Source organism: Passer domesticus, chromosome 18, assembly GCF_036417665.1.
Source record: "Passer domesticus isolate bPasDom1 chromosome 18, bPasDom1.hap1, whole genome shotgun sequence".
Lineage (NCBI taxonomy): Eukaryota > Metazoa > Chordata > Aves > Passeriformes > Passeridae > Passer > Passer domesticus.
Window position 1 is genome coordinate 9,467,449 of NC_087491.1, and position 17,581 is coordinate 9,485,029.

Consider the following 17,581-nt stretch of genomic DNA (forward strand, 5'->3'; position numbering starts at 1 on the left):
CCCCCATCACTTGTTGGGGGGATTCACGCCCTCAGGGCCGCTGCCCCTGCGGTCACGGGTGGGAGGCTGGGTTTTGTCCCCGCCATGGAAAAATATGAGGTGTTTCCCTCAGGCTCAAGCTGTACCCGGCAATAAGCAGCATTCTGGGGGTGTTGGTGGTGCTGGAGGTGTCTGTGTGGGGAGGCTGGGCTGTGTCCCCGCCATGGAAAAATATGAGGTGCTGCCCCCAAGCTCAATCTGTACCTGGCAATAAGCATCATTCTGTGGGTGTTTGTGGTGCTGGAGGGGTCTGTGTGGGGGTCTGTGGCCAGGGCAGGCTGTGAGGGAACATAGTTCTGAGTCTGTCAAGTTTATGAGGGGTCCATGGCCCTGGGGATGGTGTGGGGAGCAGCACACCACCAAAGGAGGTGGGGGTTCAGTGGCCCTGAGGGGTTATGTGGTCCTGGAGGGGGTCTGGGGGTGTTTTCAGCATGGGGAATGCCCTGAAGGGGAGGAAGGGAAGGCCTGTGCTCCTCTCAGGGGCTGAAGGTGTGGGAGTCCCAAGGTGTGTGTTCCTCTCAGGGGCTGGAGGTGTCCCAAGGGCTGTGCTCCTCTCAGGGCTGGGTGAACTTGGGGTGTCCCAAGGGCTCTGTTCCTACAGGAGCTGGGGGTGTCCCTGGGTGTGTGCCCCTCTCAGGGCTGTGTGAACCTGGGGTGTCCCCATCTGTGTCCCTCTCAGGGCTGTATGAACCCGGGGTGTCCCTACTCCTGCCCTGGGGAGCCGGAGGTGTTTTCTCTCTGGAAGGTTTCCATGGAAGGGTTTTTTTTCCCCTGGGTTGTTCTGCCTGGCTGAGCAGGTGCTCTGGGTGTGTCCTGGGCAGGTGCTGGAGCAGCTCCAGCCCGGGGCGCTGGGCACGGTGCTGGTGGCTCAGCTGAAAACAGATGAGGGTGCCCAGAAGAAATATGCAATAAAGCAGGTGAGCAGGTGGTTGCTATGAAAACAAGAGCTTGGTGTGTTTGTTGTCTCCAGGGGCACCAGGATAGTAGCAGGAGATCCAGCTGCTGGGTAGGAGTGGGCTTGCTTGTTACTGTGCTGCTTTTTGGGAAAGTGGGAGATTCAGAGCAGTTTGCTGGAATGTTGAGGCTCAAAGTGGGGAAAGGGCAGCCCTCAGTGCTCTCACCTCAGCTCACTGCTGCCCTGACAGTGCAGAAACATTGTCTGTCACATATGTATTTTCAGCTCTGTTTTACCCATCTCCTGACACCAAAACTGCCCCAAAGATGAGAGATTTGACCTATCATAGAAAATTGATGTCATTTGCACCTTGGTAAGAGTGTTCTGGCTCAAAGTTCCCTGAGGTTTCTGTTCCAGTCTCATCCCTGTTGTTTGTTTGGTGCAGGTTGAATGCATCGACCAACACCAAGCAAATGTGGCCTTGAAGGAGGTATTGGTGCAGTCTTTTCTTTACTACTTCTCTTACAAAGACCAAAGTCTTGATAGAACCAAGTCTTTTATCTACAAGGATTAGCTGAGTAAATGAGTAAATCAGGTAGGACTATTTATGGGGGGTGCTCTCTGCCCTCTGCTTGGGCTCAGGCCAGGGTTTGTATTAATTGTTATTTATGGATATGTAAACTCAAATGGACAGGTCTTCTCAGAGGACAATTCCTTCTCAGAATTTTTGTTTTGTGAAGCTAAAGGACAAAACTCATCCTTTTGGCCTTTAGGCTGAAGGAGAACCGTGGTCTGTTTGTAGTTTATTATCAATAATTCAATGTCTAGATAATATATTTACTGATATGCTAATTTCTCAGAGTTGGATGTTTTTATTGTGAATTATTTTCTCCCTTTGTTGTACCTTTTTTTTTTTTTTTTTGGTGCAAGCTTTGTTGTAGTGCCTTGAGTAAGTAGCATCAGAAATACTCTTAAAAGACCAAAAATGTTTTCAATAAAATAGTGGAATAGCACATGATGGATGATTCTCCCAGTGCCCAGTATGCACAGCATCTGGAGTTGGAAAAGAAAGAGAATAAATGTCTGTGCAGATATTTTATCCTGGTCAGACCTTTCTGACCTCTTTCTGTACCAAATATGGCATTGCCAGGAAAATTTGTTCCAATTTTCCTATTGAAATAAATATTGAATTACATCTATTAAAATAAATGCAGTTGTGCCATTTGGGAGCCTGGCTCTTTTTAGCTTTTTCTGTTGTGCCTGCACGGCCACAAACACAACTACAGGAGAGTAACCTCAATTCTTTTTATCTTCCACATAATCAGCGAGCTTGCTGAAGTGGTTAGGATTTGTTAGAGCCCTGCACAGAAACCACCTTCAAGGAGATAAAAATCTCTCGTGCCATTGTATTTGCTGAGGTTCAAGCTTGCATGGAGGTTACAGGAAATAATGGCTGCACTTGAAAAATCATCCTGACTTACATTCTAAGAAATGTTTTCGGGTTAGGATGCTAGGAACTGAAGAAGGGGGTGGTTCACACATCATCTCCCTGTGGATCAGTTTATGTCTTTGAATCTCACAAGGCTGTTGCAGCACTGAGGGAAATATTTTCCTTCTTTCCACATTTGTGTATGCAAATATTTAACAGAGCTGGCACTTTGGAAGGGTTTGATCAGAATTGTGACATGAACAAGTGAGGAACTGGCTTTGGGAGTTATTTAAAGTCCTGTTAGAGGGAAGGACTTGTAGCTGTAGAAGGCTGTCTCTATTTTATCTTTTTCTGTGCAGGCAATGGATTTGCTAAAACTCTGCCATTCTAACATCTGTACTTACACGGAATTGTTCCTGACTTGGAATAATGAGGTGAGAATGGAACAGGATTAGTTAAACTGGAATGTGTGGTTAGTTCTAGGCACACGAGCCTCTTCACAGATTTAAATTTGGGGTCACCGGGGTGAGATGCTAAAAAAGAAGGTTTTTTGATTTGAAACAATCCTGATTTTTTTTTTTTTTGGCTCCTGAATACACACACTAAAAAGCTGTGAATATGTATGGAGTCCATCACATGGCAGACTCCCAGATTCTGATGGGAATTAGTGTGCAATTCTGATTTTCATGCCTGCATGAAAACCCTTCTATAGGGCACCATAAGAAGCTGAAAGCTCTGACTTACTTACTTGGAGATTTTCTTCAGTGCTTGGACAGAACCTTTGATGATTTTATGGATGCATAATTGATTTGAATCATCCTATACAGCTCCAGATAATATACCTGATAGTGGTGGTTTTATTTGCTAAAATAATGAGCATGCTGTATTTTTAATGAAAGAAATGAAATATTGTCTCTTCTGTGAGAGAATCATCATCTCAGAACCCTTTTGTACTGTGAAATCACACCCTGTCTCTGTTACCTGCAAACAATTCAGCAATTTGGGTGCAATGTTTTATTGCAGGTCTCATCTCTGTTCCTCTGCCTGGTAATGCAGCACTCAGGCCAAGGAGATCTCTCAGCTCTAATCAGGGAAAAGAGGCAGAAGTCAGAAAAGATAGCAGGCATGGTAAAAAGTACAGAAGAGGCACCTGTTTGAACTGAGAGGTGTTGCTTTTATGGTATTCCTTCCTTCTGAAAATCCTCCCTAAAGCCTTCAAAGCACAGGAGGGTGGTTTTGGAAGCTCACTTCTGAAAGATATTTGAAAGTTCCTCTGTTTGTGTTACACTTTCATGTCTGTTTCCCTCCACAGGTGGTTCAGAAGTTCCTGGGACAGATGGTGGATGCTTTGTTTTACATACACAAACAAAATATTTGGCACAGGTGAGCAGAAATCTTGTTTTCTTTGTCTGACAGGCTCCTGTTCTTTGCAGTGTTGGTTCAGCAGTGCTCAGAGGCAGGGAATTTTACTCTTCCAAAAGAAGTAGGGGGTAGAAGTTCCAGACTTTAGATTAGTTTTTTTTTTACTTCTGAAGTTACCTATTTCCTGAGTTTTGTCTGGAATACTCATTTGATTGAGGTATTATCTCCTGGGTTGGGTTGTTTTTTGTTTTTGTTTTTTTTTTTAAGAAATTTGTCCATCTCTGTAAATGCTCACATTTTGGTGGCTGTGATGGACAAAGTTTGTGTATCTGAATGAAAGACAACCCTTGCATTCCATGCTCTGATCATTTTGTGTCCAAATCACAAAATTTAAAGCATTTAGAGAGGAAAATAATTGTATTTTGGTTGATTATCACTTGTATATTAAAATAAAAAAAAAGAGAACCAACAGAACACAAACAAAAAATGTCCAAACTAATTCCTCACCCCCCCCCCCCCAAAAAAAAACCAAAAAAAAACCAAACCCAAACCAAAATTTCTGAGGGATAAAGATGCAGGGAATTTGTAATTCTATGTGATTAGACTCTAATTTCACAGGCTGACAGAAAATATTTGTGTTGCAGAAATCTCAAGCCATCAAACATCCTGGTGACTGGTGAACCATCCTTCATGCTGAGTGACTTCAGCCCTGAAACACTTATGGGTGATGAGCTGAAATGGAAAATCAGAGTGGAAGAAGGTAGATATTTGTTTTGCTGTTTTTTCTTTCCTACTGTATTTTTAAAAGGTTTCAGTTGTGATGGATATTTTTAGTCCTCAGAGAAAAATTTGGAAAGAGGAGAAATTTATCTTCCCTTTCCTTTCTCTGCATTACACTATTTGCCTTCCAGAGAGGATTTTCATAGGCAGTTGTCTGTAGCATTAATTGTGCTCACAAGTGAAAATGTAGATATGTGTGAGTTTCTGCAATCAGTACAGTTGGAATCCTTTTTAGCTTTGTCCTCAGGAGCATCTCAGAAAAATATTCATTGGTTACAGTGTGTTTTGTAGTTTTTGGAAGCACAATGTCAGCAATGTCACCATATGATTCCTGTTTCTACAGAAAGCAAGTCCTGGATGGCTCCAGAAGCATTTGGATTTTCTTTCACTGAGAAATCTGACATCTGGTCCCTGGGCTGTGTCCTCCTTGATATGATGAGCTGCTTTGTTCTGAATGTGTGTAAAAGTGATTTATTAGGGATTTAAAGGGTCCTGGCCTCATCAGGATACCCCTGAGTGTGTCAGGGCTCTCTGACACTGTGCTCTTCCCAGGCAGAAGAGATAAAATCCTTACTGCAGGACATCAGAGGGGACAGCAGCTGCCTTGAGAGAGTCCTGGCCCTGATGCAGGGTGGAGAAAGCAGCTATTTGCCTTTCTTTCCACTTTTATTGATGATGCTACAGATTGAGCCCAGCATGAGACCCACAGCAAGGCGAGTTCTGGCTGCCTGCCCTTGATTTATTTTGTCCGAAACCTCTCCTACCTCCACAAACTGGCAATGTTCACTGCTGTTGGAAAGGGTTAACATTACTTATCTTCCTGCCTCAACAAATGGAGTTATTAAAGATTTGATGTTCCTTCAGAGTGGACACTGAGATGCACAGCTGTCCCTTTTTGCAGTTATAATATAAATTCATTTACACACAATTTTATGAGCCTGAACTTGACACCTAAGCATGGCTTGTGCAACATGAGCTCTTTCTTGAGCTGTTTGGAAGTAAATTAAGTTCTGTCAAAAATAATCTAGTCTAGAAGTTTAATATTAAATTAATACTAAATTTAATATTAAATTTTTTATATCAAAATGAAGCAATGCCTGTAGATTTTTTTTTCCTTTCTAATTTACCAGTTCTAACTCACTGGTGCTGCTTTTGTCCCTCAAAATTCCAGGGAACTGATCACTGTTCCATTTGTTGGGAAATGCCTGACTTTTGCTGGTGACACCTCAATAAAACTGAAGAAGACTCTGCCTACCACAACAACAGATATGCTCTTTCAGGGAGGAGTTGAAAGTGTTCTAGGTAATAAGGAGAATAAAATGAATGTAAAGGTGATTTTCACAGGAAATAGACCCTTCCAGTCAGCATGTATTCTACTCGGAAATAAATTCTTGGCCACTCATTTTACCTGCAATAAAATGGGATACTCTTTGGAGCAAGGATCACTATGCAGCTTTTCCTCTAAATTCCTAAGGTTCTCAGCCATTCCTGCTGCAAAAGTTAAAAAGGTCAGAGGTCATTCCTCAGAAAATCTGGGAGTCCACTTCTTTTGTTTGCATTGTAACATGTTTGCTGATTCATGCCACAAGCAATCTGCTCCATTATTTTCCTTCTAAGTAAGGAGGATGTTCTTTTAATCTGAAAAGTCTATTGGAATAATGCATTTAAAGCTCCTATTCCTGCTCTGGTTTAATATTCCAACAGGTCCCCAAAACCAGATATATAATGCCAAATACATTGTGAATCATAACACTTGGTAATGAAATGTTTAATGAGTTGGGGGAAAAACTCTCTTTTCAACAATCCCAAATTTCATTATTTTCATTCACATGAATTCACATCTTGCACAAAACAGAGGCAATTTGAGTATTTTGTGTAAGTGTGGAATGGTTGGAAGAATTTCCTTGCTTTCTCAGAATTCATGCAGGCTTCCTGGGATGTTGAAGAAGTCCAGGCTAAAGGCATTCAGCACCTTGCCAGCTTTGTAAAGGATAAAAGTGGTAAGGCACTATTTGATCTATTTATTTATTTATTCTGCTCCTTCCTTACATTTTGAGATACTAGGAAGAGGAAAACATTTCTAATGCCCATAAATAAAAATGAAATTGCTCTGTTCCCATTTCTCCAGACCAGTAGCTGATGGGATTGTGTTAGTACTTGCTCTGTACATGCTTTTGTTAACCAGCAGAGGGGTTTCACTGGATCATAAAAATGGGCACTGGGAAAAAAAAACAAAAAAAAAAAAAAAAAAAAAAATAAAAAAAAATCCCCTGTGATATTTGAATTGGCAACAAACTGACATCTAAGGAAGGTAATTTCCACAAGCCCTGGGATGACTTGGGGGTAATTCCTGGGGCTGCAAGGCTGGCAGAGCAAAAGGAAGCCACGCATGGCTAATTCCTCTGTCTGTAAAGCTGTGAGGGTGAAAACTCTGCATTTTCTCCCAGAAGCTGCACATTTTTCAAAAGAAGCTTTCAGATCAAGATTCATAATTCAAAGCACTGTGTTAAATCAGCTATAAAATACTTTGTGCTTTGGCAGCATTGTAATGCTGGCATTGGCTTATGATGTTAAAACTCAGGGTTATTCTTAGCTTTAATTGATAGGAGGCATTTCCCACACAGATGAAAACAATTCACTCTGTTTTGTTCTCTTTGATTCAAGAACCTTTCTCAAAGAATTTCTTTTCCCCCACAGCATTCCCCTATCTGCTAACATGCACAGAAGTGATCACTCTTGCCATGAAGGTTCACACAGATTCTCTGGATATACAAGTAGAAGGCTGCACTTTATTGCTTGAAATTCTTAGTCAAGGTACAATTTTAAGACTTCCTACTTCTGCTGGGTCTTGTAAAGATTTCTGAACCCATTACCTGCTCAATTAACAATTTTAGGGATGAATTTAAAGAACTAAAGGAAGTTAGGCAGCTTTGTGAATTCTCATGGCCTTCCTTCAGGACTGGCATACAGCAATTCTGTCTTAAGAGTTAATTTTAAATACAGGTGCTGATCTTGTCCAACCAAGTTTGTTTTCATGTTATATGGAGGGTTGCTAGAGAGATAAGATTATTGTTGTTTTGATGTTTGAATTTTAAACCATAAAAGTGGTTTTGGGTCTCTTGTGTGGTCCCTGCTGTCACTTTCATGGCAATTTACCCCAAAACCACCTGATGATATGAGATAAAAAATACTAGTAATTAGGTTTCAGAAAATGAAAGTTTAACGTAACTTTTGCTTATTTTATGTGAAGAAATGCTGCTAATTGAATGTTTTGCTATGCTGATTGCAGGGCAGGGGGTTCAGATTTCATTCAAAACCACTGAAATCTTTGTTCTATTCCCATGTTTGTGGTGACAGCTCTGGAACAGGGGGTGATGGTGGCCCTGGATGAGAGTGTGGCCAGCTGCCTGTCACACACAGTGAGAAAACATTCTGAAAATGAAGAATTCCTATCAATGCTCTGCACATTATTGATGATGGTTTCAGCCAGTGGTGGGTCACCTTGCTCATTCTTTGGGGAATCTTAATTTATTTTTACTTTTTGAAACAAATCCAAGATATAATACAGAACTTGTGATTTCACTGAGAGGTGTGGATGTCTGTGGGTAATTATTCATTTAATAGTGGTAATATTGGTAAGACTGACCAGATATTGATAACAGTCCTGAAAGTTTAAGATACAATGCTGAGGCTTCAGGGATTTACAGGACCACTCTAATAGAATTGAAACCATTCTCCCTAACTTCTCTACTTTGTTTTCTTTTCTTCTGAACTTGTAATTGCTAAATATTTATTATATTTTAGTTGTTTTCAGTGTCAGTTCAACAGTCATCAAAGACTGTTTTTAGATGTGGTTACAGTAGGATTTAGCAGCAAGGGGGAAATCTTCAGAAAAATAATTACAAAGAGTCATGTCTAAGACCAAACTCTTTTTATCCAGCGTTTCCTAATTCTGAAGCTTAGTTTGAATCGTTAAAATGGAAACAGGTAAAAAATTGTAGCTTCCACCCTCTCAGTTCCTTTCCTGCTCTGTGAATTCCAAGTCTGTGAGGAAAGGGGATGGCGAGGCATGCATTTGAAAGGATCAGATGTGTTAAGTGCATCCTGTTAAAGAATTCGGTCTGTTCTCTTCCTCCTTTTGTCCAGCTGATGGGCTCATGTTACCGCTCTGTTGTCTCAGTTTAAACACCTTAGTGCTGCCTGTTTCGAGGCCAGTGGGTGGGACAAAAATACCAGATTCTATAGAATTTCTGTGCTTTTCAGAAGTAGCTGCGGAGAACCTAAGAAAAGTTGGAATCATTCCGGACCTTCTGTCAATTTTGAGACGTTTTCTTCATAATGACAAGATCTGCTTCTCTTGCTGTGCCGTTCTCTGGAGCTTGGCTGTGAGTGGTGAGTAGAGCACAGGAGTTTTGTGCCTGCACTCGTGGGACTGAAGGGCTGCAGGTATTGAGCCTAATTGAGTTCAGACATTCCTGTCGCCGGTATGGGATTTTCTCCCATTCTTGTTCCATGGAGATGGAATGAGATGATCTTAAATATTCCTTCCAGCCCAAACCAATCTGATTTTGTCATTCTGGAGAGTTGTTTCCACAGCACTGCTACCATCACGTTGTGATCCAAAGTTGGATAAAACCAAAAATTAATGCAGCATTTTTAGCAACCCTTTATGTGATAAGGTGTCAAATTTGAGCCGTTCAGGCCAAGATGTGACCTGATTTCACATTTCCTGATTTGTTTGTGATGTATTCTTGTGGAGGTGTTCTGATCATCATGCAAGGCTGAAGCACAGATTGTGCACAGTTTCACCTGGTGTGTTTTATTCCCTCTGTGCAGCAAATTACCCGTTGGATTTATGGGACAGCTGAATTTCCATCCTGCAGCCTGGATTCTGTCAAAACTGTGGTTATTTCTGGAGGCTTCTTGCTGTGATCCGTATGCATAATTTAAATGACAAAGAACACTAGTTCCTGCAGAAGTTCAGCTTTCTCCAAAAACAGAATTATTTATTGGTCCTGTATTTGATTCTGTACATATTTGATTCCTTCCCTCTGCTGCCCTCCAGACTAAAACAATGTTGCATTATTCCAATGCCAGCACCCATTAAGGTTTTGCTGATAGAATTTGACATGCAATGATATCATTACTTCATTAAATAACTCAGCCTGGTGCATTTCCTTTCTGCTAAGGTAATTCAGAGAATAATGCAGACCAAGCAGAGCTGGCAAGTGCTCTCCCTGTCACCTCAGCAGTGCTTCAGAAACACCTCCAGGATGGAGTCGTGGCAGAGTCTGCCTGCTCAGCTCTGTGGGCACTGGCTCTCCAAGGTGTGTGATCCCAGTGTCCCTGCTGTCCCTCGGGCGTGGAAAAGGCTGGGATGTCTGTGTGTCAGTGATCCTGCAGCCCGGGCTGCTGGGCTGGAGAGGCTCTGCAGATGGCAGCAGAGTTAGGAACTTGCATCCTCTCTTGGCTGCTCTTCCTGCACTCGCTCTGTGACTGCCTAATGAAGCCATTTTTGATGAGCTGTAGCAATTAAATCACCAGGTACTGCTAATGGGGAGTCTGCTGGTGGGTTGCTAATTTGCTTGGTTGATTTGGAAAAGTATTTTATGTTAAAAAATAAATAATTTTTTCATTATAATTTGCAATAAGGAACCCATCTTTGCAGTACTACTTGTAGTAGTTACTACTACTGCAGTACTACTCTGTCTTATTTCTTCCTCATGCAGCAATATTGTCACATTTACCTACTGCCAGCCCTTGTGCCATTGTTCCACTGAGAAAAGCTGAGCAAAACACCCTCAGCAATCTCATTTCTATTCCCCACCAGTAGAATTAGTTGAGTATTCAGGACTCTTTATTATTTTGGCTTGAAGGATACTGAAATTTTGGGCTTTTCTGTGTGTTTTGTTTATTTTCTTTAAAGGTTGCTTAACTGACAGTGACTACGAGCCCACAGCAGCACTTTTGCTGGATGCAGTCAGGATGAACCCAGAAAGAGCAGTGCTGGTGAAGAATGGCTGCCTGGCATTGGCCAGCCTCGTGAGGCTCTCAGGTAACATTCAGCAGCTCTGCTTTTATCAATTACCAATCAGCTCCATCAACATGAAAGTAATCACTAAAATCACTTCTGCCCTGCATGACAGTGTCAGCTGCATGTCTGGTCTTCTACTTGTTCCCAAATATGCTTCAGAATAGTTGTTAGGAAGACTGAAAATAATGGGCACAACTTGCTGAAAACGTGACATGAGGCAGCTGGTGAGGGGCTGGGAAGCAGATGCAGCTGCAGAGAGCCCAGCAGTGCTTGTCTTCCTTGCAGAAACTGCAGCTTTGGCAATTCTGCTGGACTCAAAGGGCAGTGGAACAGAGCTGATCAAAGATGAATATCACCTTCATCCCAACGAGCCAGGGGTGGCAGAGGCTCTGTGCCTGCTGATGAACGAGATGGTTCAGTATGGTGAGATGGCTGCTGCTGCCACTTGTCAAGTCTCCTCCTCTCTCCCAGCCCCAAAATCAGTAAAACCACAACAGCAGCTCTCAGGGACATGTTAGCTGCTCTCAGGAAAGACTTATGTCTGAGAAAGCTCCAATTTATCCTCCTGAGAATTCACTCCACTTGTTCCAAACAAATACCACTCTGATGGTAAAACATTTTAACTTCATCTTCTCTTGCCTCCTCCTTGTGTAGCTCTGTCCTCTCCCCTTCAGCCTGCTCCTTTAGCTCCTGCTCCACTGGCAGTTGTGCTATAACCATAAATTTTCTTGTTCACTGGCACTGCAGATGAGGTTATGCTGAATATGAGGTCCCAGAAAATGGAAAAGCTGCTGTGTGAAATAAAACTCCAGTTTCCATTTAGCACGGTATGGAGAAGTCTCTATGATAATAAAATACATTAGTATATTATTTCTGGTGAGGGATTTGATTATAGTGCAGAAATTTAGAGAATTAGCTGCACGTGGAGTGAAGAGTGAGTTTGTAAGGATAGTTCTAATTACTGAGAATAAGTGATTGAAAGTTGTTTTTCTTCTTGTTGTTGTTAATGCTGAAATTTAAAAAAAAACCTATGTTCTGGTCTCTTGCAGCATTACATGAATTTACTACAGTCTTCATGGTAAATTAGGCTAAAGTTTACAGGAATAAAGCCAGAAGTATATTACATCCAATTTATTTTTGGTTTGGAAGTAGCATCGTTAACAAATGAAAAAACCCAACAAAAACTTTCTGACAGTCTGTGGGAACATTTAACTTACATTGAATTTCACCAGTCAGTCACACTGAAAAAAAAAAAAAAGGAAAAACCAGCAAAGTTATCAGAATGTGTTACACTTATATTTCTTTTGCAATGGATGCTGGCAAGGAACTAATAATTAGGTTTGTCCATCAAGCCAACAGAACTGGTTAGTCTTAATTTTGCTGATTTTAGTAATGTATTTACAGAATTGTTTTCAAAGACAGTCACAAACTGTTCTCCTGCAGGCACTGCCTGCACCCCTTCAATGAACACTGCAGCCACAAGGTAGCACAGAAAAAATAACCACAGAAGGGGAGAAAGCTCCCTCTCCTGTTGGAACAGCAGCCACTTCAAAGACCTATGTTAGACACATTGTTTTTATTAATAAATGAATACAAAAATAAGTGGAGCAACAAGGTAATCTTCTGACAATTCTCACATTTCCCTCCAGGAGATTCAGACCCTGGTGAATGCAACACTTTTGAAACTGAGGAAGGAAAAACGCTTTGTCTGAGAAGAAGACTTGGCCACTGCTGGATACAAAAGCCTGGATCTTCCATTAGAGGACTCTTCTCACCAGAACAAAGAATATTGGGCTATTAATAATATACAAACAGGTATTTACTGATGGTTTGGGTGCCACAACTGTGTAACTAACAGCAATAATTAAGAATTCACCTCGCAGCAGACCTCACTTTGTGGGCCTCAACATACTTGAAATAAAGATTTCAATCCTCAGAGTTTTGACAAAGCAATAACAGTTTCTTCCTTCATCTATCATAATTTATTTTTTTAACTTATTCAGTGTCTATTTCCATTGAAGAAATTTAACTGATGAAGTTCTTCCCAGCTGCAGGCATTTGTTACAAAGTTGTTTGAGCAGAGCAGCAGGCATCAGGCACAGGGCCCATCCACAGGGATGCCAGCAGCATTCCTGCACTTCCAGGTTATTGTAGCATTGTCTATGGATTGATTTTATGAAGTAGCTGCTGTCAGTTCTGACTTATCTCTAAATCTGGAATGTGACATCAAACCAGCAAATGCTGCAGATGAAAGATTCTACCCTGGGTTTTTAAGTTTTACAGTTTTTCTTGTTAGCTTTGTTCTTAACAGCAGCTTCCCATTTCTTTTTCTCCAGGGTGTAAAGTCTCATAGCTGCTTGTGCATCCTGGATCTGAAAGAGAACAGACCAGACAAGGATGTGAGATAAAAAGCAGCTAAATCTTCCATCATTTTAATACATCCTTGCAATTAACATTTCATTACCTCTTTTTTCTTGTGCCTAGTGAAAGGGATAAATGGTGTATTTAGAGTCCAGGGCCACCACAAGGCTCTGCATTTCTGATTGTTACTTGGAAAGTCCTAAGAGAACTTTGATACAGTATCTCTGAGCTCCCCTCCCAGTTTTGCTTCCCCAGTTCATTCCTCTTTCCCATCCTCCTGCCCACTGAAGTAAAGGATCTGCTGAGGTTCAGGTGTAGCCTCTCCCACTGTTTACCATCCTGCCACAGTGCAGAATGCTGCTTTCAGGGTAAACAGATCTTCATCATTACTTTTCCCCCGGGAATTCTGAAGTAACAATTCAGAATTAAGAGTTGACTTGTGCAGAAGTTGTTTATGAAATGAGTGAACTCATTTCATGAAATTTTATGAAATGAGCCAGCTCAGATGTCAGTGCCACTGCTGCTGCTGTCCAAGCAGGGCTTGCTGAGTTTCCCTGGGATGAAGGCACAGCCCTGGGGCCTGAAGCAGAGCCCAGAGCTGGGTGTTGTGAGCAGGTACCTACCGAGCAGTGCTCTGCTGTCTGCACCTGAACATTGAGCAGCTTCTCACACAGCAGCTTCAGGGATGGCCTGGAACTCTAGGACAGAGCAGATCATAAACCATGCTGTCTCACAGGACTTCAAATAACAGAGATGGTGTTATATAAAAATGTTATGTTCCTCAAAGAATAGCACACCTTAGCCTCTGCTGGTGAAATACCAGGAATAATTAATGAATTAGGAGATTTGTGTGTGCATAGGTAGGAAAGAAGGAACAGGGTCAGGTAAAAGCAAGCACAGGAGTGAGTCAGCAGCTCTGGAGTCTGTTAATTGAGCACCTTCCCAGCAGTCTCTTACCTTGACTCTCTGTTTGAAAGGTTTGTATCTCTGCGTGTCCCTGATCTTCTTGTGAGGGTGATCAAGAAGTAGGACCTAGAAGAAATCAGATTTCCAGTCTAAAATGTGTTATTGCATGAAACTTTACAGAGCTGAACGTGCAGCTGCCCCTTATTTCCTCCCACCCACTGTAAGAGACACTTTAAAGCCATGCAAGGACAAGACCCAGCTCATCCAGGCTGGGTTCAGGAGCTTCCAGGAGCTCAGGTGTGTTCCCTTGATCCAGAATGATTTATCACAAACTTCATTCTCACTGTACCTTCAGGTCATTCCGTAAGGCGTGTCCAACTAAAATCCTTCCCTGCAGGATCTCAGCCACCTCCTTCTGAACTGTTTTAAAGTCTTCACCTAAAAATGCCACACAAGGAAACACTTTCCATGAGCAACCACTGCAGCTTTTCTGGGAAACAACTGTTGATTTGTATAGTACACTGAATCTCTGCCTGCTAGAACACAGAGAACTCCATAAAGAGCACAGCATGGAAATAAAATTATTTTTTAATACTATATTCCACCACTTAATTCCTTCAAGGGTGCAGAGAATTCTATAAAGAGCACGGCATGAAAAGGAAATTATTTTTTATACCATATTCCAGCAGTTAATTCCTTCAAAGGTATCAGTGATCACTGTATAAAAGCACTTCTTCCCACAATCTTTCTTAGCATTAAGTTTAACTCAAATCTCAGCATTTTGTTTTCCCAAATTATGTCTCAAGCCATTCCAAGCCCAGCCAATGAGGCTGCTGTGCCAACCCAGTGAACTGTCCCTCTTTGGGGGCACCCCTGGTACCTGTGTTTATGTTCTGAGGCCGGATGCCACTGACAGCTGTCCTGTAGTCTGTCACCTTCTCCGTGGGCTTGACATACTTGTCATAGACACACTTCCCAAACTGGTTGACGATGGACACCCGAGCCAAGATGCTGTCCTCGCCCTTGGGGCCCACCCCCACCATCTCACAGTCCATGGCCACGGCCTGGGTCAGCCTGGAAGGCAAAGGGACACTTGGGGACACCTGTGAGGGCCCAGCTGCAGCTGCCAGGGCTCACACCTTGCTGTGAGCAGAGCAGAGGCAGGGCATATCATGGCAGCTTGTAGCCATGATATTTTAGTGAGAAATCCTCTGCTAGGATTTTTCCTGTCCTGAGGAGCTGAGAGCCTCAGGAAAGAAATGTAAACAATAACTGTGTGCTGCTGTGGAATGCCACAGGTGCATCTTCCATTGGTCCATGTGGATTGTTTTCAATTAGTGACCAACCACAGCCACCAGTGCCAAGGCTGTGAGCAGTCACAGGATTTTTGTTATGCATTCTATTCTATTCTATTCTATTCTATTCTATTCTATTCTATTCTATTCTATTCTATTCTATTCTATTCTATTCTTGTCCTTTGTAGCCTTCTGATCCTTCCTCTCTCTCTGTTCTTTTAGTATAGTTTAAATGTAGTATTTTAATATAATATATAACATAATAAATCAGCCTTCTGATGAAAATGGAGCCAAGCCTCGTGTCCTCACACGTGGGGTCCCTGCTGCCAAGACAAGAGCAGCTCGCTGTGCAGGTCAGCACTCTGACAGCTCTGATATCATGATTGTTGTTTGATTGAAGGGATGGGACTGCAGCCAGGCTAAAAACAATTTACTGTTCAGATAAACATCAGTCTCATCAGGGGCTGTGAGATTTATCAGGGTAAGCAGTTGGTTACAGCTCAAGAGTAGTTAGAAGTTCTTTGTTACAAGACAATTTATAACTTTCTAATCTAAAGGACAGTTGCTACAAAGTTTATTTTGTTTTTCTATTACTTATTTCTACTGTAATGTGTATATTTTTATCTGATGGGCTATTATAACATGTACACACATGTTTCTATTGTAACTTCTAAGCTCTTAGCTCACTCTACACAATTACACCCTTTCATTATAAACCCTTCACTATCCTGTTAATACAGTTTTTTACTTATTTAAGGTATACTCTTACAACTATAAACATGAGTTTAGGATTTTCCTGCTTAACATCTGTGTACTTTATTTTTACATCAATCTAAGATTTTTCTAAGGCTGCAGATCAAACCCTTCAGTGTCTCTGGAAGTTTCCATCTTCCCATTTCTCACACTCTGATGCCATCCTTCCCCCTGCAGTGTCACTCACCCATCAAAGGCCTTTTCCTTAACCAGCACCTGCTCCACAGACTGGCACTGCTCTGTTTCAAGCCCCAGGTTCCTTCTGGCAATTTTTGCTGCTTCAGGTCCTAGTGCTGCTTCAATATCCTTGGGATCAACGTCATCAAACCAGATGTCAGCCCTGGGAAGAACAGATTTAATTACACTTAACACTCTCAAAGCAATCTGGTGTCTGTTGTACAAAAAGTATCTTTACTTTTTAAACCAAGAGATAAACCCTGTGAAAAGTCCATGACTGGCACCTCTGCAGGTTTCTTGCTGTGTCTGAGGAGTTGGGGCAAACTGTTCCTTACTTCTTTCAGAATTTAGTCTGGAAAAGTGCAGCTGTTTGGAATGTACCTCTCTGTGCTCCTCCCAAAAAAAATACATCCAGAGCTGCTGCCTGAAATACTCACTCCTTGGGCTGCTGCTCCACGTGTTCCTCAGCTTTCCTCCTCTTGTGTTTCAGCTCATCCTTCTCCTTCACAACAATGCCATTTTTCTTCTTTTCTTTGCAGCTTTTCCCATTGCTTTTGGTGCCATTTAAGTTCTTCTTTGCTGTACCCCCCTTGGGTTCTGGCTTGGCCAGAGCAGGACTGGCTTTAGCAGCAGCACTGTCCATTTTCCTTGTGGATTTGGCTTTTAGCACATTCCCACTCCCACTGACTGCTGGGACTTTGGCTGCTTTGAGTGGCTGCTTCTTTGTGCTCTCTGTTTGACCTGTGGAGCTGGGCTTCTTGCAGTTATTTGCCTTTTGTTTCAGCACCTAAAATGACATTTAAAAAAAAAAAAGATAGAAAGATAAAGGAAAAGAGCCTGGAAAAGAGAAAGCTTTAGAGTGACCTAATTGTGTCCTTCCTAAAAGGAGCCTTCAGGAAAGGGGGAGAGGGATTATTCACAAGAGCCTGGAGGGCCAGGATTAAGTTCTTTCAGCAGTGTTAGATGGATTTTGGGAAGAAGTTCCTCCCTGTGAGGGTGGGCAGGCCCTGGCACAGGGTGCCCAGAGCAGCTGCGGCTGTCCCCGGGTCCCTGGCAGTGCCCAGGGCCGGGGTTTGCTGGGGCAGTGCCATCTCTGCCTGCCACCCCTCAGCTGCATCCCTGTCCCAGCTCCCCGGGCTGCCCCCACCGCACCCCCCGGTGCCCCTCACCTCCTGCAGCGCCTTCCAGTTGGAGGAGAACTCCTGCGGGTTGCGGGGCGGACCCACAGCCGCCATGCCGGCCGCGGCCGCCGCTTTCCCCAGGGCCTTCCTCTTCTTCCTCCTCTTCTTGCTCTTCCCGCGGGCCGCGCCGCTCGGGCCCGCCGCCTGCGGCTCCGCAGGGCTCTGCTTGGCCATGCGGGGGTCAGCGGGGTGGGATCGGGATCGGGACCGGGATCGGGACCGGGATCGGGATCGGGATCAGGGGACAGCGAGTCCCAGCCGGGCCGGCGCTACCGCAGGGGGACCCGCACAGCGCCGCACCGCCCCGGCGGGGAACGCCGGCCCGCGCTTGGGTTCCGGGGTGGAGGGGGCGGTTCCATGGTTCCGGGC

The 17,581-nt window shown here is 43.1% G+C and overlaps 2 protein-coding genes across 8 annotated transcripts; one reads left to right on the forward strand and one right to left on the reverse strand.

The window, feature by feature from the left end:
* The first annotated feature begins 2 nt into the window (after window positions 1-2).
* STKLD1 (serine/threonine kinase like domain containing 1) lies at window positions 3-12,504 on the forward strand. 7 transcript variants are annotated; one of them, XM_064393212.1, is made up of 19 exons: window positions 3-217; window positions 837-956; window positions 1,380-1,424; window positions 2,723-2,797; window positions 3,387-3,491; window positions 3,676-3,746; window positions 4,370-4,485; window positions 4,849-4,961; window positions 5,058-5,218; window positions 5,677-5,807; window positions 6,422-6,505; window positions 7,203-7,319; window positions 7,863-7,997; window positions 8,769-8,897; window positions 9,695-9,832; window positions 10,432-10,560; window positions 10,825-10,962; window positions 11,287-11,366; window positions 12,189-12,504. In XM_064393212.1, exons 1-19 carry the CDS (start codon window positions 95-97, stop codon window positions 12,249-12,251), a joined length of 2,073 nt encoding a protein of 690 aa, XP_064249282.1. In that variant the 5' UTR covers window positions 3-94; the 3' UTR covers window positions 12,252-12,504. The 7 variants fall into 7 exon arrangements, with proteins under 7 accessions (XP_064249282.1, XP_064249284.1, XP_064249289.1 ...); XM_064393214.1 differs by having other exon boundaries at window positions 861-956; XM_064393218.1 differs by having other exon boundaries at window positions 18-99; window positions 861-956.
* On the reverse strand, window positions 11,656-17,465 carry REXO4 (REX4 homolog, 3'-5' exonuclease). The gene is made up of 8 exons (XM_064393220.1): window positions 17,201-17,465; window positions 16,469-16,818; window positions 16,042-16,194; window positions 14,687-14,880; window positions 14,156-14,244; window positions 13,858-13,932; window positions 13,524-13,598; window positions 11,656-12,911 (listed from the first exon to the last, which is right to left on the reverse strand). The coding sequence occupies exons 1-8, from the start codon at window positions 17,384-17,386 to the stop codon at window positions 12,810-12,812; spliced, it is 1,224 nt and encodes a 407-aa protein (XP_064249290.1). The 5' UTR covers window positions 17,387-17,465; the 3' UTR covers window positions 11,656-12,809.
* Window positions 17,466-17,581: the final 116 nt, after the last annotated feature.